This window comes from Apium graveolens, chromosome 2, assembly GCF_009905375.1.
Source record: "Apium graveolens cultivar Ventura chromosome 2, ASM990537v1, whole genome shotgun sequence".
NCBI lineage: Eukaryota > Viridiplantae > Streptophyta > Magnoliopsida > Apiales > Apiaceae > Apium > Apium graveolens.
Window position 1 is genome coordinate 251,857,430 of NC_133648.1, and position 23,285 is coordinate 251,880,714.

General features: G+C 37.3%; 1 protein-coding gene across 15 annotated transcripts; it reads right to left on the reverse strand.

The window, feature by feature from the left end:
- Positions 1 to 13,242: 13,242 nt before the first annotated feature.
- Positions 13,243 to 17,766, reverse strand: LOC141708352 (glyceraldehyde-3-phosphate dehydrogenase, cytosolic-like). 15 transcript variants are annotated; one of them, XM_074511948.1, is made up of 12 exons: positions 17,421 to 17,765; positions 17,131 to 17,236; positions 17,014 to 17,037; positions 16,816 to 16,924; positions 16,203 to 16,318; positions 16,001 to 16,100; positions 15,760 to 15,906; positions 15,599 to 15,653; positions 15,230 to 15,282; positions 15,075 to 15,156; positions 14,851 to 14,984; positions 13,243 to 14,620 (listed from the first exon to the last, which is right to left on the reverse strand). In XM_074511948.1, exons 2-8 carry the CDS (start codon positions 17,214 to 17,216, stop codon positions 15,606 to 15,608), a joined length of 630 nt encoding a protein of 209 aa, XP_074368049.1. In that variant the 5' UTR covers positions 17,217 to 17,236; positions 17,421 to 17,765; the 3' UTR covers positions 13,243 to 14,620; positions 14,851 to 14,984; positions 15,075 to 15,156; positions 15,230 to 15,282; positions 15,599 to 15,605. The 15 variants fall into 15 exon arrangements, with proteins under 15 accessions (XP_074368049.1, XP_074368048.1, XP_074368046.1 ...); XM_074511947.1 differs by having other exon boundaries at positions 15,230 to 15,321; XM_074511945.1 differs by having other exon boundaries at positions 13,243 to 13,632; positions 13,781 to 13,864; positions 14,450 to 14,620; positions 15,230 to 15,906; positions 17,421 to 17,764.
- Positions 17,767 to 23,285: the final 5,519 nt, after the last annotated feature.

Here is a 23,285-nt window from a genome sequence, read left to right on the forward strand (position 1 = left end):
TATAGATTGTCGAAATAAGAAGGTAATGGTGAAGACGCCAGACGAAAGAATAGTAACGTTCAAGGGCCAAAAACAAGTAAAGAAGTTCTTAACGATGATTCGAGCCAAGAAGTTACTACGGCAAGGATGCGAGCATTTCTTGGCATATGTGATTGATAGGAGTCAGGAGCCAGTGAAACTTGAAGATATTCCAGTAGTGAATGAATTTCCAGACGTGTTTCCCGACGAGTTACCAGGACTTCCTCCAGATAGAGAAATTGAGTTTGCAATCGACTTAGCACCTGGAACAAAACCGGTATCCAAGGCCCCATATAGAATGGTCCCGTTGAGATGAAAGAGCTAGCGAAGCAATTGCAAGAGCTGTTAGAGAAAGGAGTAATCAAACCCAGTGTGTCCCCATGGGGTGCACCGATATTATTTGTCAAGAAGAAAGATGGAAGCATGAGACTGTGCATCGACTATAGGGAGCTCAACAAGCTTACAATCAAGAACAAGTATCCGTTACCCAGAATTGACGATCTATTTGACCAATTGAAGGGAGCCAAGTTTTTCTCCAAGATTGACTTAAGATCGGGATATCATCAATTGAAGATTAAGCCAAAAGATATACCGAAGACAACTTTCAGAACAAGGTATGGACATTACGAATTTTTAGTGATGTCTTTTGGATTGACCAATGCCTCGACAGCGTTTATGATCCTGATGAATAGAATTTTCAAGGAATACTTGGACAAATTCGTTATTGTGTTTATAGACGATATTTTGATTTATTCAAAGACGGAGGAGGATCATGCAGAACATTTGAAAATAGCTTTGGAGATTTTAAGGAAAAATAAGTTATATGCTAAATTCTCGAAGTGCGAGTTTTAACTACAGGAGGTTCAATTCTCAGGACACATAGTCAGCAATGAAGGGATCAAAGTGGACCTAGCAAAGATTGAGGCCATTACAGATTGGGAAATACCGAGAACGCCCATATAGGTAAGAAGTTTCTTGGGATTAGTGGGATATTATCATCGATTCGTCCAAAATTTCTCAAGGATTGCAACACCATTGACAAAGCTTACACGGAAGAATGCAAAGTTTATATGGAATGATAAGTGCGAAGAAAGTTTTCAGGAATTAAAGCAAAGATTAATTAAGGTACCTATTTTATCACTTCCAGACGATCAAGGGAATTTCGTAATTTATAGCGATGCTTCTCATAAAGGACTAGGATGCGTTCTAATGCAGCACGATAAGGTGATTGCGTATGCGTCAAGGTAATTGAAACCACACGAACATAAATATCCTACTCATGATTTGGAGCTAGCAGCCATAGTTTTCGCTTTGAAAATTTGGAGACATTATCTGTATGGAGAAAAGTGCGAGATTTACACGGATCACAAAAGTTTGAAAAACATATTCACACAGAAGGAGCTTAATATGAGGCAAAGGAGATGGTTAGAATTGATCAAGGATTACGATTGCTCGACTAATTATCATCCCGGTAAAGCGAATGTTATAGTAGACGTATTGAGTCGGAAGGAAAAGTTAAATGTGTTATCAGTACCTGAAGAGATATATAAGGAATTTCTTAAACTGGAATTGGAGATTAGAGTTTGCAAGCCTGATGAAGCAAAAGTGTACAGTATGACTTTCCAGCCGGAGTTGCTAGAGAAAATAAAGCAGTGTCAGGAAGATGTAATGGATCAAGATATAAATCATTTGGTAGGTGAGGAATTGTGCACGCAGAAGGATGATCAAGGTATTCTTAGGTTTTCTTCAAGAATTTGGATTCCACCGGTGACGGAGCTGAAGAATGAAATTTTACAGGAAGCACATAGTTCGAGATACTCAATCCATCCAGGGAGTACCAAAATGTACAGAGATTTAAGGAAGAATTATTGGTGGCCAGATATGAAAAGGGAAATTGCGGAATGGGTTAGCAGATGTTATACATGTCAGAGAGTTAAAGCCGAACATCAAAGATCAAGTCGATTGCTACAACCATTGGAGATTCTAGAGTGGAAGTGGGAACATATTTCCATGGATTTCATAGTTGGATTACCAAGGACAAGGGCTAATTATGATGCCATTTGGGTTATAGTGGATAGACTTACCAAGTCAGCTCATTTTCTGCCTATAAATGAAAGATTTTCACTCGACAAGTTAGTCCATATGTACCTGAAGGAAATTGTAGTTCGTCACGGAGTCCCGGTGTCTATCGTATCTGATTGAGATCCAAAATTTAATTCAAGATTTTGGAAGAGTTTTCAAGAATGTTTGGGAACGAGACTGAATATGAGTACGGCTTACCAGCCACAGACGGATGGCCAAAGTGAAAGAACGATCCAGACAATTGAAGATATGTTGCGTGTTTGTGCTATTAATTTCAAAGGAAGTTGGGACGAGCATTTACCTCTGGTAGAATTTGCTTACAACAACAGTTATCATGCCAGTATTGGGATGCCACCCTATGAAGCCCTTTATGGACATAAATGTAGATCTCCAGTGTATTGGGACGAAGTAGGAGAACGCAAAATACTTGGACCTGAATTAGTGCAGCAGACAAAAGAAGTTGTTGAAGTTATCCAGAAAAGATTGATAGAAGCACAGGACCATCAAAGGAAATATGCAGACCAGTGAAGGAAAGACATGGAATTCAAAGAAGGAAGCTTGGTATTACTGAAAGTATCACCGTGGAAGGGATTAACGAGATTTGGAAAGAAAGGAAAGTTGAGCCCAAGATATGTCGGAACTTTTGAGATTTTAAAGCGCATTGGCAAAGTAGCTTACGAATTGGCGTTACCTCCGCACATGGAGCACATTCACAATGTCTTTCACGCATCAATGCTTAAGAAGTATAATCCATACTCCAGACATGTAATAGAATATGATCCAATAGAGATTCAGGCAGATTTGTCATATATAGAGAGTCGGATAGAGATTGTAGATGAAAGAGAGAAAGTATTGAGGAATAAATTGGTAAAGCTAGCAAGAGTGTTATGGAGAAACCCAAAGGTTGAAGAGTCAACCTGGGAATTAGAAAGTGATATAAGAGAAAAGTACCCTCATTTGTTTTCTTAGGAGATTCTGAGGACAGAATCCTTTTAAGGGGGAAGGATGTAATATTCGGGATGTATCATTTAATTGTTTTTGCTATTAAATAATTATTATATGTGTTCCGTATATATTCTGTGAATTATTTGTTAAGTGTTAAATGTGTTTGGATGTTTAAAAATATTATTAATTGAGTATTTTAATTTTTATATGTCCAAAATAAAATATAGATAAGTGTCATATCTTCCTAATTATTTTTATGTTGATTTATGAATTTATAGGAATCATATGAATTTTATTAAATCTTATTTCGGGCATTTAAAATCTATTTTATAAAAATGGGAACCAATCGACGTCATCCGTTGATACATTTTTAGAACCCGAAACTCTTCCAAGAACTCCTTCCAAACTTAATTATAATATTATAAGAATTTTCCATGTTTCGACTTTTTCGATCCGGCATACGGTTTGTCCTGCGCGGGTCCCGACGCAACATTTTCGATACAATATTCGTTTCGGTAAATCAATAAAACTCGTATTTTCGAGAAACTGGAGCTTTTTATTAAACTATCCTAATTATCACCTCGTAATACGTGTAACCAGGCGCTGAGACCAAGACCGCAGTACAAATTGTACTGATCTGGATAATTATCCCGAAAACCGATACCGTTTGGATCAGTTTTTATAAATAAACGTAACGTTTTATATCCGGAATGATCCAATGGGATACTAATTTTCCGTAATTATAAATAGCCTGTACCGTATTTTATTTCGTATCAAAAATCATTTGCAATCAGTATTTATATAAATTTCCAGAGAAAATTCATATATTCATAAACCTTTCTGAGAATCAAACCAACAATCGGAGGTGTTACCGGAGTCCGTTTGAAAAGCTCGAGTACTTAAAACGAAGGTTTTAAGGTGTACTATTAGATTCTGTGTTCCATATCACTGCAGAAATGAAGGTTTATTTTCTGAAAATTTAGTTATTTTTGAATTATTTTTATTAAAAATATGAATTTTTGTTCGAATGATTGTTTGCATGATTTGATGATTGCATGTTGTAGAGCTTGTTTTCCTGATGATTTCCATATGTCATACGTCTGATTTGGAGTTCAATAACATGCTCAAAAGTGGGTTTAATTCTCGAATTTTAAAATTAGGGTTTATAACCCGTATGAATGTTTTCAATTGAAATTTGGGCCTTTTTTGATTTAGGGGTTATTAGCTGTTGATTTATAGTGGATTTTGTTCCTTGTGAAATTTGCAATCGATTGGTATATAGCTCGTTAACAGAGGATGCTTGAATTGTAGGGAGTTGTCTTTTTAAGTTTTCAATGTTTCGCCGGAAACCGGCGATGTTCTTGGCCAATTTCCGGCCAAGTCTGGGGTTATTGATATGTTTTGATTGCATGAATCGATTCCTCGTTGTCTGTAGATGTGATCTGGAGCTTGTGGTGGGGTGAGGATGCCGGGAACGTGTTCTCCGGCCACCCCCGACGTTTTCCCGGCGACCCCTGTCAAAATTGCAGTTTAGTACCTCATCTTTTGAAAACGATGAAGTTCAGTCCCTGAACTTTCCAGAGTTTTCAAAAATAGGATTCCTGTTTTAAAAATATTCAAAAATCAGATTTTCTATTTATTTTTATTATAAAATTCGTTTTTAATTTCTGAAAATTCCAAAAATTATTATTTTAATTCCAAAAATTATTTTTAATTCAAAAATAAATCTGAATTAATTAGTTAATTAATTTCAGTCAATTTTTAATTTATTAATTGGTCAATTAATTCGAAAATTAATTGATTAATTGATTTAATTAATTATTAATTGATTTTAATTAATTATTTAATTAGATCTAATTATTTAAAAATGATTTAAAATTTCCGAAAAATAGTTTCGAGCTTTAAAATATTATTTTAAATTGTTTTCAAGGCTCGATAATTATTATAAAATTGTTTTGAAGCCGGAATGGGCCAGCCGAACCCTGTTTATTACTCCGAAATTTATCCAACGACCCATTTTAATTCCGAAAAATGTTTTAAAAATCATTTTAAGTACCCGAAAGCATGTTTATGACCCGAGACTTCTCTATAAATGTTATATCATTGATTATGTGACATGTTATGTGATATATGTGACTTGTTGGTTGACTGTCGGTCTGTATATTCGATGTTTGCTTGTTTATTGCGTAACTTTCAATCCGTTAATCGGATTTGGGTGAAACGAAGGGTAGATAAAAGTATGTGTCGAATAGAATCGTATGAGTTGAATATTGATAGATGCTTATGATATATGAGCAGAAGAGGCAAGGCGTATGAAAGGGATACAGGTAGTCAAGGAGTAAGACAGTGGTGATTGAAAGCGAGTGCAGTGTAGTAAACTAGTACCAGGCAAGTGTTTTGAACTTTCTCAAGATGTTGTAGTGATTGATAATCTTGTTTTATATTGCAAGTGCTTTGAAGCACTGAACCCCAAACCCTGATTCCAGTTATTGATCTTGAGCCGTAAACCTTATTATTTCTAAGCCATTGATTGTTGTATACCCAAATACGAACCTTAAAAATACGATATTCCTCCACAAATATATACAAACTAAATATCAAGCACTGAACCAGATTGCTTACACACTCAAACCATTGTATTCTATGCTTTGAAAGGCCAAATCCTTGAAACCCTGAAACACTGATTCCTTTGTTATCCAATTCTTTCATTACCTAACAGCCAAGCTTTGGAAATGCCATATTGATCTTTATGCAGATTGAAACCATTTTTCATTATTGAACATCCAATGTTGTTAATGATTCTGTTTATTGTTTATTACTGCTTATTCAGTTATTATGTTAGAATTGGATTGCTTTTATAAAATTAAGGGCCAGATTCGTGGCCAGACCATATAATGGTCAAGTTAGGCTAATGTGTGCCTTGGATCCAGTAGTTAGAGCAGTGCTGAGTGCTTTGCTCGGGGTTAGTGCGTGACTGATCAGCAGCCTAACCTTGGTTTTTAAAATGAAAATATAATATCCAATTCTAAATCATAATCCATTGTTCACTTGATATCATAACCGTATTTACCTGATGATCATTATTCTCAGTTTTGTCATTGTGACTTGCTGAGCTAGTTAGCTCATTTGTGCGATATTGTTTATGTTCTTTTCCAGTTAAGAAGGAACCGGTTGGTATCGAGGATCCCCAGTCCAACGCGAGAGCTAGGGGTTCAGGTTGATCGAGCTAAGCTAGTAGGCTCCTTTTGGGATAATTCGAGTTTGTAAAAGTTTGTAATAATGTTTAATACTCAGTTCTGAGTTTGGAATAGTTAGGATTTGTGCGTTTGTAATATAAGTAGGTGTGTTTGGCTTGTGTGCATACTTTAACTTGTTGCGGTCCATGGTAGTTGGTAAGTAGGGTCACTGCATATCATTATTATCTTTATCATTGTTATAAGTAGGTTATTAATAAGGTGTGTGTGTGTGGACCCCAAACTTCTGACCCGGGTTTGGAGGGTGCCACATAGCCTCTCACCAACTAATTATGGTTTATGGGTGGTGAGCAAGGTTTCTTGAACCAAGTCACTTGAATGGGGTTGCACTTGAGAATTAGATTCAAGCACTTTGTGAGAAGAATAAATTTGAGAGATGAGTAGAGTTTGATCATGAGTGAGTGTTGGTAGCTTTTCTTGTGTGAACGGGGGAGCTTTAATAGATGTGCTCTCACTGTGTGTGCCATCCTTATTTGTTCTTTCATACACTAAAACTTGATCTAGTGCAGGTGAAGACTCATTACAAGATGTATTGGAGAGAATGCTCTTTTCAATAGAAGCACCATGTTGAGAGGATGTCTCTAGAATCTGTTTTGGCCCCATTTGTACAATTGCATCCTTTTAGGAGGATACAGAGGTGGTTTGAGTGGTCAACTCAGTTCTCTTAGTCTTCTAGGTCTTTCTAACCAAAGGTAACTCAGTTGGTGTTTGTTCCTCACCACTCTCATTCATTACTATAAGGGTTATCTCATTCCTCTTCTTTTTACTCACTTCATTCTTTTGAGAGGATGAAGTGGTTGGTTTCCTAGATGCTATTTATTTTGAAGAAATGGTATCAGCTTGGGAAGGCCCCTGTTGGTTTTCCTGTATTTGAACTTCTACAGGTTCAGGGACAATAGTTGTACTAGGTTGAACATTTGATCTCATATTAGGCGTAGGGTAAGGGTAAGTCCTAAACCTCTCCATCATGAATGGAGTGATTTTCAGACTCATAATTACCTTATTCTTTGTAGTAAGTGAACCCAATAATATTTTGGACACTTGCGTACAATTGCCTATTCTACTGTTATCTATACCATTCAACAAATGTATGTCTGTTACTTTATGATTTAAAGTAGACATAATAGATCTAGGAAAAAATATTTCCTTACCTCTAGCAGATTGGGGCATGGTCAGCCTGGTTGCAAGTTCTTCCAGGATCAATAGACCAACATTCAAGTGTCTGTTATGGGCTATTGAGAACACCAGCTTCTGCACCACACTTGAAATATTGTCATATTCTGTCTTCCTGCATGTGAACGCCCTTACTATAGAATCAAACACAAAGGACTGCTCCTTCCTTAGGTTTGTTCTGTTCATACTTGCCAAGTTGATTCTTCCACCATAGTTGATGAAGTCCATGAACTCAGCTAGTTCATCTTGGGTTGGCACCTCCACTAGATTTGCAGTTGGAAGACCCAAAGCTGCATACACATCTTGCTCATTGAACTCTATCTGTTGGCCTCCAATTGAGCATGTCACCACAAGGACACAGAGTTGTCAAGCATAACAGTTCTCACCACTGCTGTTGTCCAGAATTCATGTAGAACATCCAATTATAGGATTGGGTTAGCTGTTAAGGCACCTGCAAGATAGGATTCAGACATAAATTTCACAAACCCCTTAAAACTGTCAGGGGCTTGGTTAGCATCAGTGAAAGTAATATAGTTGGTTCCTTTCTCTGGGATTACAGCTCTAACATTGTTGATTCCCATTGTTGTTGAGTAAGAGTGAATGTGTATGAAAAAATTAGTGAAAAAGTGTAATAACTCGAATTTTTAAGACCTTGTAAAATGTTTAATGAATAGTAACCCTGAAGGACGGAGAAAACTTTTTAGCCCACACTATGTAGTGCATGAGAAAATGAGTTTCGGAGTTGATATTATGATTATACGTACCAAATGAGTGTATGTAAACGCTATTAGTTTTTGAAGAAAACGAACTTTGAAAAACGACCATATTTACGAATCATCGAGGATTACGGGAATCAAAATATAATTATAAAATTAAAAACCCAACGGATTTATATCCAAGTATGATAATTCAAGACATAAGGAATAAATACGAAAGGAATTACGTCGCGAACCATTTACGAGAAAGTATTTCGAAAATGTTTAAGCGACCGAGCGAACGCGTAGTCGATTAAATAAACATAACGCACTAACTAACCATGGTAGAAAATTAAACATGGTTACTTTATCAAATAGTTATCTAAGGTATAGGATGATCAACCAAGGCTATTAAATAGTAAGCTAAAGAGCTACACAAGTGGCTTAGCTTGTAAACTAGGAAGCTAGTTGGATTTGTCCCCAAGATTTGCAACAAGAATAAAATCCTAGGATCTAAACTAGATAATATCAATCAAATAAAAAGATATCACAACCTCATTTCCAAGAAGCAACCAAGGAAGCAAGCATAAAAATACTTCTTCTCTCCCAAAACCTCTTCCATTCGGCTTTTCTTCTTCAACCAAGAAATTAAAATCAAAACTTCAAGCTCTAGCCATGGATAAATCCTCCCATTAATTTTCAAGATTCCTAACAACCAAACTAAGGTAAGATAAATCTTTGAGCTCTTTTTATCAAGGTTTGATGGGTGAAATAAAATCAAGAAAGTTAATAAGGAATAGTATGAATAGTAACTCTTCTTTGGTTTCTTGATTTTGATGGTTGTTTTAGGTTCCAAAAACCATACTAAGCACTCCCAAGACTTCACCATCATCAAGAACACATCTCAAGCTCTCAATAAAGGTAAAAATCTTTGACCCAACTTTATTTAAGATTTAAGTTTAAGATCCTTTTAGTATGTAGTTGTAAACATAGTTTTGGTGGGAGTATTGTTGTAATCTTTATGTTTAGCTAAGTAGATTTAAGGTTGATGATGATATGTTGGTTGTTGGTGGTAGTATAATGATTTAAGGCATAAATGAAACTCCGATCGTAACCGTAATCTCGTTAAAATGAACAAAACGTAACTTTAAGTTTCTGCAGAAAGTCCCGAGGATGTAAACTGTAGTTTCTTGAAAATTAACCCTTGATTATGATATAAAATGTTATAAGGATCGTTTAGGCACTTGAATCACTGCATTCCGATTTACGGATCAAAAGTTATGGCCGTTTTACTAAAAGTGATTTACGCGACAGAAACTACTACGAATTACAAACTTTGAAAATATAAAGGATCAACTTAAGAAGGTTCATAAATCATGAAATTTTTACAGATAGTAGAATATTTAGTTTCCTAACAGCCGTAAAAATTTCAAGTGAGAATAATGATTTTTCAATTTTATAAAAATATCGGAGCCGAGACCGCGCTATTAGAATCCATAAGCGGAGCCGACGATAAAAATGAGAATGGACTTAAGATACTTTGAAAAAGGAAACGACCATAATAAGAATAAGGACTTAAAGAAATAATAAGGATAATATAAGTTGAGAGGGTACATAATAAGTAGCGCATGAGTGCGAGTCACCGTAAATTAGAACGGGACCTAACGAAACGAATTGTGTTTATGATTATAGATTTCCGAGCGGAACCTAGAGCATCCTCCACATCGAGATACCCAGGCAAGTTTACGAACCCAACTCCATTTACTGTTGTGTTGTGGAAGGATTTTTTTATTATCATTGCATAAATACCATGCTTTCCATGATACATAGTAATTGAATTTTCGCATAATGTAGCGATGTTGTACGATAAGTATATATCATAAAATATTTAATTCCCCTTTAAGTGTGACATATAATTATAAGACCGAGAGTCGGTCGGGATTTTAAGATGAAAACCCGGAAATCATTCCGGTGATATTATTAGGATAATTAAAACTCCATAGTAGTACGATTTGAAGGACCCGACATCCATTTACGAAATATTAAATACCTCGAACTTTTATTAAAACGATTTCGAAAGATCGTATTTCCTCAACTATACTTTTTCATTCGATTAAGAAATATTTATTAAATATTTACTTATCATGGAGGAAGTATTCTTCAGTGAATATTTATTTCAAACTCGATTAAATGTAAAAGATTATTATATTACGTAAACATAAATTAGTTGAGGAATATTATTTAAACATACTTTTCAAGTAAACTCATTCGAGGTTTAATAATTTATCAATTAATATTTAATTATTTATTATTTATTAAAGGGATCATTTACGATTTAAAAATCATAAAACCTGATGTAAGATACTTTCTGATTTTCAGAAAATCATTCGAATAATTTCAGATCATCGGAGAATATTATCTCGACTTATTTTAAATATTTTGAATATAGTTTCAAAAAGAACTCCCCCTTCTTTACTTATCTATTGACCATGGTCAACTCACATCCTTAGTACTTTCTCTGAAAACTTTCGAAAGTACATATATATATATCTGAGGTAAAGTTGTGCCTATCAACAAGAAAAACGCTGGGGGAACTTCGATATAGTTCGATGATTCCAAATATATGATAGGATTTCCTAAAGGACAAGGGAGGGGTAGGATCCAAGTACTTCATGTATTGGATAGACTATCGGTATCGTAGGAAACGGTACTATACGTACCTAAGGACCTGCGAAGTGTGTGTATACCCGAAATGAAGACACATAGCCCGTATTTGGCAAGGGTGATAACCGGGATACGAAGGTGTTATCCTTCTACTAGTAGAAAAAGTTACTATTATTGAGTGCGACTGATCACCGTATGCAGTGGTTCCAACGAGTTTCCTATTCTTCCAATTGGAATTGTGATGCAATATCGTGACCCAAGCCTTGGTGCTGGGTTTACTATTAAGGTATTCGCAGGATAATAAAATCCACTAAAGAATTATTTTCATAAAAGGTGTGTATCACCAAGGAAAACTATTTTCGAACAAAACATAATTATCATATATGATGTTTAACGTAAGTTTATCATACAGTCATTTTCATACTATACATTATTATTCTGGGCATCATAGGTCACACTTGTTTTCTTAAATTGACATAACACAACAGTGAATCAAGATGCCTACCATGAGAACCACAGCCAGGAAATGGGTAAGAAATGGCTAGCTGTTCCGTAGGTTGTTTGGTGTTGTACCATAGGTAGTCCGAATAAGCTAGATTGGGTTCCAGTTATTTTTAGTTCGGCTTATTTATAAGTATGACTTATGTAAGGTAATAATTAAGAAACGTATATTTGGCCGACGGACTAGCCTTACTTAAAGGTTACTCCCCGATAAGACTTAATTACTTTTGGGTTGTAATAATTATCACTTTGTGGTTTGATTTACTCTAGTAATGAATGGTTCGTTTCCAAGATAATAACCTGTAAGTGTGTGTGTGTGTGTGATAAGTGTGGGGTTGTAAAGTGTGAGTATTTCTATATTATGATGTGAGGTATGTGGTTTATAATGGTTTTGATGGCGTGGCCACCGAGATTCCTGTCCCCGGATTTTGGGGCGCCACATAAATGGTATTAGAGCCTTAGGTTATCAAATCTTGGAAACGATAGGATATAAAATACGTAGACATAAGAATAATAAATAATCAATTAGAGCTCAAGTCGAGTTCGTCGTCAGGCTACACGAGTAGTCTTGACAGTTTTACCCTCAAGGGAATTCCGACTCTAAGTTAGTAACACCTTACCCATTGATGTATGGTCTTGACAGTTTTGGTTCCTGAGCGTGACCCTACTCTCAAGCCGGAGGACCCACCCATTGATGACTCAGACGATGACCCTACTGAGGATACCCCAGAGGAGGAGACTGACCTTCCAGTCCCCATAGCTGATGACGTTGAGATGCCCCAGGGAGATGACTTAGGATGTAGGGATGTAGAGATGTACCCTCTCCCGACTATTCGCTCTCCTACACCACACCCGGGGATGCAGAGCCCTTTACCCTATACTAATGATGATGAGGAGGATGGGATGGATGTACAGATCTACGAGGATTATGACATATCCTCTAGCGACCCAGCCTCACCTCTACCACCCCCGGAGACCATACATGTAGCTGTACACGACTTGATGGTGGCTCAGCTTAACGCTGAGATCACTGCGGCATCTGCCCGTATTGTGGAGTTACGCCAGGCACTGATAGCTGAGAAAGCCATCAGACTAGGATACCCAGGGGACTTCAGAGCTGCTTCCCCAGCCATATCCCGCAGAGAGATTGATGGGATCGAGCTCCGTACCCGGGTTCAGATGAGGATGCACTATATGAAAAACTGGAATAAACATCGGTTATTAGCCGATGTAAAAATATTCCTGACCGATGTCTTCGTCGGTGTAAAGAAAGGTCCCCCCTTTGACATCGGTTTTTAGCCGATGTAAAACATAGCTTTCCACATCAGTGTTTTTCTAAAAAATGATGTTTATTTAGACTATTAACATCACCCCCGTTTAAAAATTGATGTTAAAAATTAACATAGACATCGGTTTTTAGCCAATGCCTATACTTTACAACGGTTGTTCATTCAACCGATGTTAAAACACATTTTACACATCAGTTAGTAACCGATGTAAAAAGTATATAATTTTTCTTAAGGTCAAAGACATCGGTTTTGAACCGTTGTCTAAAGTATATAATTTATGTTAAAATCAAAGACATCGGTTCAAAACTGTTGTTTATTTGATTTAACATAGGTTTGGAATTGCCTTGCCTGATGTTATTGAGTTGTATATACATCAGTTTTGGGTACAAAAGAACACAATATGCCTGTTGTTTTTTATTAGCATATACATCGATTTTTACATTTTCAGTGATGTGTATTATTCACATATTCAACTAGCCAAAAATTACCAATCACAAACCAAACCAATCGCAAACCAAAACTATCAAAACTGAAATTGACTAATCACAAACCAAAACTGAAATACTAAAAGCTTTTTAGCTATATATCAAGCACCAAACAAGCACGGAAATGCAACAGAAGTTATATAATAACTTGCAAATCATTCAATAAAAGTTATAACAATCATTTAAACAAGTCAGACCGAATATCCACAATTCATGATCTACCATAACTAGTCTAATTACGCAAGTCATTTCCAGCAAAGCGTGGTACTAGCGTGGTAGCAGACTACTTAAGCAGATTACAAGACCATCCAAACGAACGAACGACCAACTAGATGACAGTGTACTGATCAAACTAAATATTGTTCCCTAGTAACATGAAAACTAAACAAACTCTTGGACATATTGAAGAGTCTCGAATCGCACTTCATCAAGTTCCTCCCTTGTATAGCACTTATGAGTCTTAGCTGCCCACTTGAACGATCAAGTCCACCACTCGGGTGGTGCAGTGGACACAGAAACAATTAGGCTAAAAATATTAGTATTAAAAATATTAACTTGCAAGTAATCAACTACGATGGAATAGGCTTGCTAATATGCAAAAGCACTACTTTTTTATATGCCGAGTCACAGCGAAGACAATAAAATTGGGAAAAATAAAATGATACGAAACACACCCGCTGTCACGAACAAAGTCTGTGGAAACCACATCATCTTCGGTGTAACCCAAGATTCCCTTGAGGTTTCGCTCAGACTCCTCCCTGACAAGTACGAAACAACATTTATAAGAAACAATATATGAAATTCTTAAAAAACATAATAGTACATAAGCTACAGCAGATGCATGCAAGGTTCTTGATCTCGTAACATATATTGAAGACAACACAGATGTAAGCTGCAACATTCTCTATGGGAGATGGACTTAACAGGAACGATAACTATTACTAATTGACAATGTGCATATAAAATGCTGCGGCTACCAACATATTTTTTACATCCCACGGCCTCATATTTTCTATGGGAAATGGACTTAACAAGAATGAAAACATTTACTATATTGACAGTGCTTACTTAATAGCGGCTTTAATTTTATCTAAGTAGCCTTCTTTTCCAGCCTGACAATAAGATCAACAACTGAAACATCCACAGTAGGAACTCCGAAGGGTAAAGAATATTATTTTGCCTCATTTGATAAAGAGGCACAACGGTAGAGATATTGTTACCCTGGATGACAGATTCTTCATCTGCATTTATTGATTTTAAAAGTTTATCTACTTGTTTCAGAAAAATATTAACCACCACTATCTCTCACTGCCAGCGTAACGGAGTTAGTAAATGTTTTCTACCTGGGACATATCTCCGCAACACAGATTCTGGAATAGAGAACTGGATTTGAGCTTCAAGCAAATGCACAATTGCTTCCCTCAATGACAAATTTGGCAGTACATCCTCAGCCTTAAATTTGTTCGAGGAACATTTAGGGCACTTCGACTTCTGAGTGAGAACTTCACGAATACCTGCACAATACCGGAAACAAAAACCAGAAGCAATAAATTATAGTTCCTAGTAATGGTTTACTATATATTATATTAACAAGTCAATATATATAGAATGATAAAGGTTTAATAAGTTTGTGATTTGGCAATCGTCTGAGGAGCCCATGCCTCTGCCAATAAGAAACACACAAGAAGTCCCGTATGGAGGGTTCAAACTCGTAGAAAAAAGAAAGATATATACGAAAACTCACATCTTTCACAAAAGCTTTGGTGGCAGCAAGGTATTATCACAGCCTCCTTCATATACTTCGTGCAAATGAGACATCTAAGTTCCGATGGTAATCAATCATTTTTTTCTGCTAAATCGTAGGGGTCAATTGCTTTTCTGATAACAATTTTAAAAAAAAAATTGTCAGACCTCTGAAACATAATAGATATAAAAAGAATAAGGGCGGTGAAAAGGATAAACTTTTACTTTCCCAGCTTCACATTCTCTTGGACTCTTGGTTCAATCATCTCTGGTGGTAATTTTCCTTTGGTGCCATAATGATCAGAACCTACATTGGCATTGCAGCATGGTAAGTTTAGCACAAAAAGAGTGATAGAGGAATCACAAGGCATCATACCCACCTTTAGGGATATCCTCAACACGGTCATCAGCTTGAAGCTTTTGCCCCCTTAACCTGGACACCAACCATGCAATCAATCCCAAAAAACTTTCACTAATAGTAAGTAAAGAGAAGGATCATATATCAGATCCATGAGCATATAGATGTATAAGAGATATGGCACAATAAGAAACTCATCAATTCAAGAAAATATGAATGACACATAATTAACTGAAAGTATCACATAAGCATCAAGCAGGTAATTGAATTATTAGAGATCTATATACACATCTACTTTAGGACAAAATATAAGATCTAAATAGAGAACAAAATGTGCTATCGGTTTAAGCAACAGTGAACTGCAGATATAGGAGGATGAGAACAGTAATACCTTGGGACTATAATATTTGCCTTCTCAGTATCGTAGATAGACTTCCTTTTACATTCTAGATCATTATATGGGAAGATTTTCTCAGGAATTGGACACAAATTGGATGTTTAAGCTTTCCAGAGCAACAGATAACAACTCACGCAACAGAAACAGCTAATTACCTTTACAAGGGGAGCAAGGCCATTGGTAGTGCAACCATCATTAGAAACAATGTGAAGGTCTGATGTGTATTCCTTCTCGTTGACACCCACAACGAACATGGGAGCATCCTTGCTAGGAGCAGAAATGATAATCTTCTTTGCACCTCCCTACAGAATAAAGACAGACATCCAAGGAATGAGATAAGATACAATTTAAGGAAACAGTAAGATAAAATTTAAGCAATTTCAAAATTTTACAGACCTTCAAATGTGCAGCAGCCTTGTCCTTGTCGCTAAACACACCAGTGAACTCCACAATATACTCTGCACCAGTGCCAGCCCAAGGGATCTCCTCTGGGTTTCTGCAATTTTATCTACTTAAAATTAGTAAGTCAATTTGCAAGCGACCAATTATATCAAATCATTCAGTCAACACAGTATAACGACAGTTATGCTGACCACACCTGCAGCAAAAAATAGCAATAGGCTTCTCACCAAAAAGAAGGGTCTTCTCATCCTTCACTTTTAGTTCTTGTTGCTTCCACGCACCGTGAACACTGTCATACTTGAACATATATGCCTAGAACAAACAACAACTAACAATTAGTTCACACTTTTCGGCTCAACTAAACCAAGCAAATCAATCAGTAGTATGACATCATACTTGAAAGTATATCTAAATCAAATAATAAATACCGATTAGTTCATACCAACTAAACCAAGCAAACCAACCAACAACATAATATCAACTAATGAAACCATTACAGACTAGTAGCATCTAGAAGAACTAAATAAGATTCTCGAAAAATAAAACAAAATACGAACTAATCAAATTTAAAATCTCACACCTTCAAGTAAACAAAACCAAGTAACCAACACAAAATAATCTAAATAAATCTATGACATGCTTATTATCAAACATAACAATCACTAATAATAAATTAAAAAGAATACATACTCTAACTAACATGTAATAAACATAATACAAGCTAAAAACATCAATCTACATAAACTAACTCAATCAAAACCAATTAAGCATAAACAAACACAATAATTAACAGGAATTATAATAACTACCATGTAATCAGTTGAGATAAATGGATCATTAACAGCAACAAGCTCCACATCATCTCTTTGCAAAGCAACTCTAGCAACTAATCGACCAATTCTTCTGAAACCTAAACAACTGAATCAGTTATTAACACATCAAAAACAATAAAATAACTAAAATAACCAAAATACATAAATAATAATCATAAGTGATTATATCCATACCATTGATTCCAACCTTGATTGGTGCTGTATAAACAAACCAAACAAAAACATATAAATTAGATCATAACAAGTACATAAGTAATATAAATAAAAAATAAAATAATAACATAAGCATACCCATGGTATTTGAGAGAGAGATAGATAGAGAGAGAGAGAGAGAATGGTACGTGAATGAGAAAGAGTTTCACATAAACAACTTGCATCAGCTGAAACACCTAATTAACTTCGCAAAGGGGAGCAAGGCATTTAGTACAAATATATCAACAAAGCCCCATTTCACACAAGTAAAAACAATGCATACACATCAATTCACAAAGATACACAAATTCAGTAATAATCTGACTATAAGACACACACACACCAATCAAAAGTCCCAAAAAATCAAATTTAATTGAAAATACACTTACAAATTAGGGTTCGATTTCGGTGAAACAGAGCTCGATTTGTGTAAAACTTGCTTGATTCGGGTTGTATGAACACTTCTCAGGGCTGCATGTCAACCTTCTTGCTCGATCTGTAATTAGAGGGTTTAACTTTGTTTTAGGGATTGTAACGGGTATAGGTGAAAGAGAGGGGAAAGTGATAGTTGAGAGGTGAGAGATAGAGACGGAGACGGAGAGAGAGAGAGAGAGAGAGAGAAGTCGGGGAGGGAGAGTGTACCGAGAGAGAGAGGTCTGGGAGGGAGAGCAGTGAGAGAGAAGGGGGAAATGAATATTGTTTAACTAAAAATTTCCCCGTGTTTTTTTAGTTGTAAAGGCGGAACAATTTGTTCCGTGTTTTATTAATTTTTTAAAACGCAGTTATATACAATGGTCGGCCATGAAACTGATGTGAATAATGCTGTTTCACATCGGTTTGAGGGCAACTAATGTCCAAAATTGTTTTTACATCGTTTTTTTTAACTGATGTAAAAAGTGTGATGTCTATTCCAGTTTTTTCACGTAGTGATAACGGAGGTTGGAGGATACATCCCGGTAGTTGACACAGAGCTGATGTTGGAAGGAGCGATGAGGAGGGTGCGTGACCTCACGCGCAGTGACAATGACTGAGGGACTACTAACTAATTATCGACCTTGAAGAAGGCTGGGTGACTTGTCACCAATTTTGATAGGATAGCTAGTAGTAGATAGCGTTCCTAGCCCTTCAGGGTGCACGACTTATGTATTTGCATTTCAGTATTCATGACAAGTATTGATGTATTATAATCAGACCATGTATGAACTCGGTTAGTTATTTTATCCCCAAGATAGAATTGGGAGACCCTATGGTATATATATCTAGCAGTTATTTAGAAATGGATTTCCATATTATTGCACCTAATAAAAAAATATGCTAGATAATAGATTTCATGCTTACATATGAATAAATTAATCCAACTGTAAATAATTGCAACTATATTAAAAAAATTTCATTATCAGAACAATGCCACCCCGTAGAAGAGGAACCAGGGCACAAGCCGCGGAATCTATTAACCAATAACGGAATGAACCTAACCATGTAGTCAATGAAGAAAGTAAAGAGGACCTAGACTATAATGAATATGATGAGGAAGAATATGCAGAAGAAGAGGCTGAGGATACCCATCAGGGAGGGAACCCCATGAATGAGTTTATGGAACTTTTAAGAGCAAATCTGAACCAACCCATTCCACCACAGCCGCATGCTGCCCAACAGACTGCATCCACTGCCTTCAGGGCATTCAAATCTCTCAAACCCTCAGAGTTTCTAGGATCTGCCACCCCCGTTGAAGCACGAGCCTGGCTCAAAGAGATAGAAAAGTCCTTCGAGATGCTAGGTGTAGAGGAATGACACAAGACCATTTTCGCTTTTTACATGCTGAAAGGAAAAGCTAATTACTGGTGGGAGTCCAAACGAAACCTAGAGACTGATGCTATGATTCCATGGGATAGGTTTACCCAACTATTCTTAGAAAAGTATTTCCCTAGGTTTATGGAGATCCAGATGGAGATTAAGTTTCTGGAGTTAAAACAGGATAAGATGACTGTGGCGGAATATGAGGCCAAGTTTACTGAGCTGTCAAGATTTGTGCCTGAGTTTTTGAATATCGAAGAGAAGAAAGCGCGAAGGTTTCATCTTGGTCTGAAACAGTGGATCCAAAACCGAGTGGCGGTACTAGAGCTGACAGATTATGTCACCTTAGTGCAGAAAGCCTCGATTGTTGAAGCTGGAAGTGAGTAGAGTGTGAAGGAAAAGGAAAATAGGAAGAGGAAGATAGAAAGATAGGAAGCCAAGGCAGAGGAGGAGGAGGAGTAGGAACCGGGAATAGGAGCCTTCCAAGCAGGTTCGTCAGGGGAGTGGTGTCCCAACCTGCACAAGGCCTCAGATTCAGAAAGGTCCCAAGTGAGAGTGTTGGCCAGGGCGGCGGCAATCTAGTGTAACATTTTATAGCCAACCCCGTGCCCCAATACCCGAATGTCAGACATGTGAAAAAAGACACCTGGGAGTGTTCACCTAGGTGAGAGCCCCTCTGAAATGTTACAGGTGCGACCAACCAGGACACCTTGCCAACAACTGTCCCCAATACAACAAGATATACTTCCAATGTGGAAAAGTAGGGCACATGAGGAAGGATTGTCCGATATTGAAGTTCCTAGCCTCAGGAATGAGCAGAGCTGCATCCAACCGGCCCCCAGCTGCTAGGACCTTTAACATGACCGTTCAGGATGCTGTCCGAAATACTAACATGATAGCAGGTACCCTTCTATTAAATTCTGAACATGCAAATGTCCTATTTGATTCTGGAGCAACCAAGTCATTTATATCTCAAGATTTTGCTAAAAAGTTAAAACTTAACACCGTACCCTTACGTGAGATATTACAAGTGGAAATAGAAAACTAAGAAATAATTCCTGTAAATCAAGTACACCCTAAGTGCAAGTTGAAATTTGAAGGGAAGGTCTTCGAGGTTGACCTAATCCCATTTGCGTTAGGAGAATTCGATATAATCTTAGGAATGGATTGGCTATCCAGTAATGGAGCGCAAATAGATTGTGAGTGGAAGAGGGTAAAGATAAGAGTGCAAAATGGAAAAGAAGTAGTGTTTAGAGGTCAATGACAGAACCAGAAAGTTCTGACCTTGCTACAGGCAAAAAGATTGTTAAGGAAAGGTAACGAGGCCTATTTGGATTATGTGGTAGATACCAAGAAGGAAGTTCCTAATATACATGACATACCCATAGTAAACGAATTCGAGGATGTGTTTCTAGAGAACTTACCAGGGTTGCCAACCGACAGGGAAATAGAGTTCCCTATAGAATTAGCACAAGGAACGACTCCAGTATCCAAGGCCCCCTATAGGCTAGCCCCAGTTGAGATGAAGGAACTAGCTTCTCAACTGCAAGAATTATTAGATAATGGAATGATAAGACCCAGTGTGTCGCCATGGGGAGCGCCAGTACTGTTTGTAAAGAAAAAGGATGGCAGTATGAGATTATGCATAGACTATCGAGAATTGAATAAGCTGACTATTAAGAATAGGTACCCTCTCCCCAGGATTGATGACCTATTCGACCAACTCAAGGGAGCTATATATTTTTTCCAAAATAGATTTGAGGACAGTATATCACCAGTTGAAAATCAAACCTGAGGATATACCGAAGACTGCCTTTCGCACTAGGTATGGACACTATGAGTTCTTAGTCATGTCATTTGGGCTAACCAATGCACCCGCAACCTTTATGGATTTGATGAACAGAGTGTTCAAAAGGTACCTAGATATATGTGTGATAGTTTTTATAGATGATATTCTAATCTACTCAAAGACAGAGCAAGAACATGCAGAACATTTGTGGATAGTCTTAGAAATCTTGGGGAATGAGAAATTATATGCCAAGTTCTCGAAATGCGAGTTTTGGTTAAGGGAAGTACAGTTCGTAGGACATATGGTAAGTAGCAAAGGAGTTTTAGTTGACCCCGCCAAAATAGAGGCGGTATCCAACTGGGAAAGACCAACTACCCCAACTGAGGTTAGGAGTTTTGTAGGTTTAACAGGGTATTACCGGAGGTTTGTGCAAGACTTTGCTAAGATAGCCGGTCCACTAACAAGACTTACCCGGAAGACATAAAAGTTTGTATGGACAGAGAAATGTGAGGAAAGCTTTCAGGAACTGAAAAAGGAGGATGGTGTCAGCACCAGTGCTCGCTCTTCCCGATGAAAAGGGAGAGTTTGTGATATACAGTGACGCATCGCTTAAAGGATTAGGATATGTACTGATGCAGCACGACAAAGTTATAGCGTATGCCTCTCGGCAATTGAAGGAGTATGAGAGCAGATACCCGGCGCATGATCTAGGATTAGCAGCCATGGTGTTTGCCCTGAAGATTTGGAGACACTACCTATACGGTGAGAAATGCGAGATTTACACAGACCATAAAAGCCTCAAATATATTTTTACTTAGAAGGAACTGAACATGAGACAGAGGAGATGGTTAGAGTTGATTAAGGACGACGACTGTAAAATTGTATATCACCCGGGTAAAGCCAATATGGTGGCTGACGCCCTTAGTAGGAAGGAAAGACTCAAAATTATAATGACATCTGAGGAATTAATTAAAAAATTTGAGAAGATGGAAATTGACGTGAGGACGACCGGTAAAGGAACAGAAGGATTATTTGAGATCAAGCTAGTGCCAGAACTGACTAAAGAGATACGAGTATGTCAGGAAAAGAAGATGAGTGAAGAAAGAGGAACACTGACCGGTGAGGAAGTGAGATGCGAGAAGGACGAGAGAGGGATCATGAGGTATGCGTCCCAAATTTGGATTCCCAATGTGCAAGAGTTAAAGGACAAGCTGTTGCACGAAGGGCACAACTCCAGATATTCAATCCACCCAGGAACTACGAAGATGTACCGTGACCTTAAGGAATATTATTGGTGGCCTAACATGAAGAGAGAAGTAGCAGAGTGGGTCAGCAAGTGCTTGACATGCCAGAGAGTGAAGGCTGAACATCAGCGACCCAGTGGACTATTATGGCCCCTGGAAATTCTGGAATGGAAATGGGAGCATATAGCCATGGATTTTGTGACAGGCCTACCAAGGACAAAGACCAATCACGACACCATATGGGTTATCATAGATAGATTGACCAAGTCCGCACACTTCCTACCAATCAACGAAAGGTACACCGTATGTTATGGATAAAAAACTAAGGTTATTATTTGCTGTATTTATTACTAAGATTCGGGAGCTCAAGGCCTTTAATGGCTGCTCTCGTGTTTCGTGGCTCGATCTGCCTTTACGAGATGCCTACGTATCTCTGTGAATTAGAGAATCAAGCCAAAAAATGTAGTTCTGATCTGTGGGGTGAGGCCCCTTATATAGATGTTGGGAGTCCTTGAATTGGACTTGGTATAGGAGACTTGGTGGGCAAGTCTCATAATTAGAATGGACTTTGGAGTCCTAGATAGTAGGAAACTGATTCCTTATCCTTTTAGGTGGCCTTGAGGCTAATCTATAAGGATTTATATCCTTATCGGGACTTTTCTCAATAGCTGATTTTTCCCTTATTAATTAATTACGAAATTAATTAATAATCAGGGCTTTTGGGCCTTCTTTTATTCCATCAGGCCTGATCTGGTCCATCAGGCTTAACCTTTCCGGTCTGAGTATCATATATCTTTTTATTGGGCCTAGCAGCCCACACCTTGCAGTATTTAATTATTCTATCATAATTTATTTATCCCTATCATTTACCCCCCAACTTTTGGGAAACATTGATTAGGTTTCGCAGAAGTTAAGTCTGTTTATTCCCTTACAGGGTTTCATTTTTGCGTAAAGTGTGGAGCGACCTACACATTTACAATGAATCTTCCTTTTATTCAGGAATTATCTTAATTCCAGGAATGTTTCCCTTATTTCCGGGATTTTCCCTAATTTTCTGGGATTTTTCCTTTAATTTCTGGATTTTTCCCTAATTTTCTGGGATTTTTCCTTTAATTTCTGGACTTTTCCCTAATTTTCTGGGATTTTTCCTTTAATTTCTGGATTTTTTCCTAATTTCCCGGGACTTATCCTTAATTTTCTGGCTTAAAATCGATCAGAATGCATTCAAAATCGATCAGGATGCAGACAAAATCGATCAGGATGCAGCCAAAGTCGATCAGGATGCAGCCAAAATCGATCAGGATGCAGCCAAAATCGATCAGGATCCTGATCGAATTAGCTCAGGATCTTACACTCTGGTCGACAGGATTCCTGATCGATTTCGATCAGGATTCTAGCCGAATTGGCCTTCAAAGTGACACCCTAGT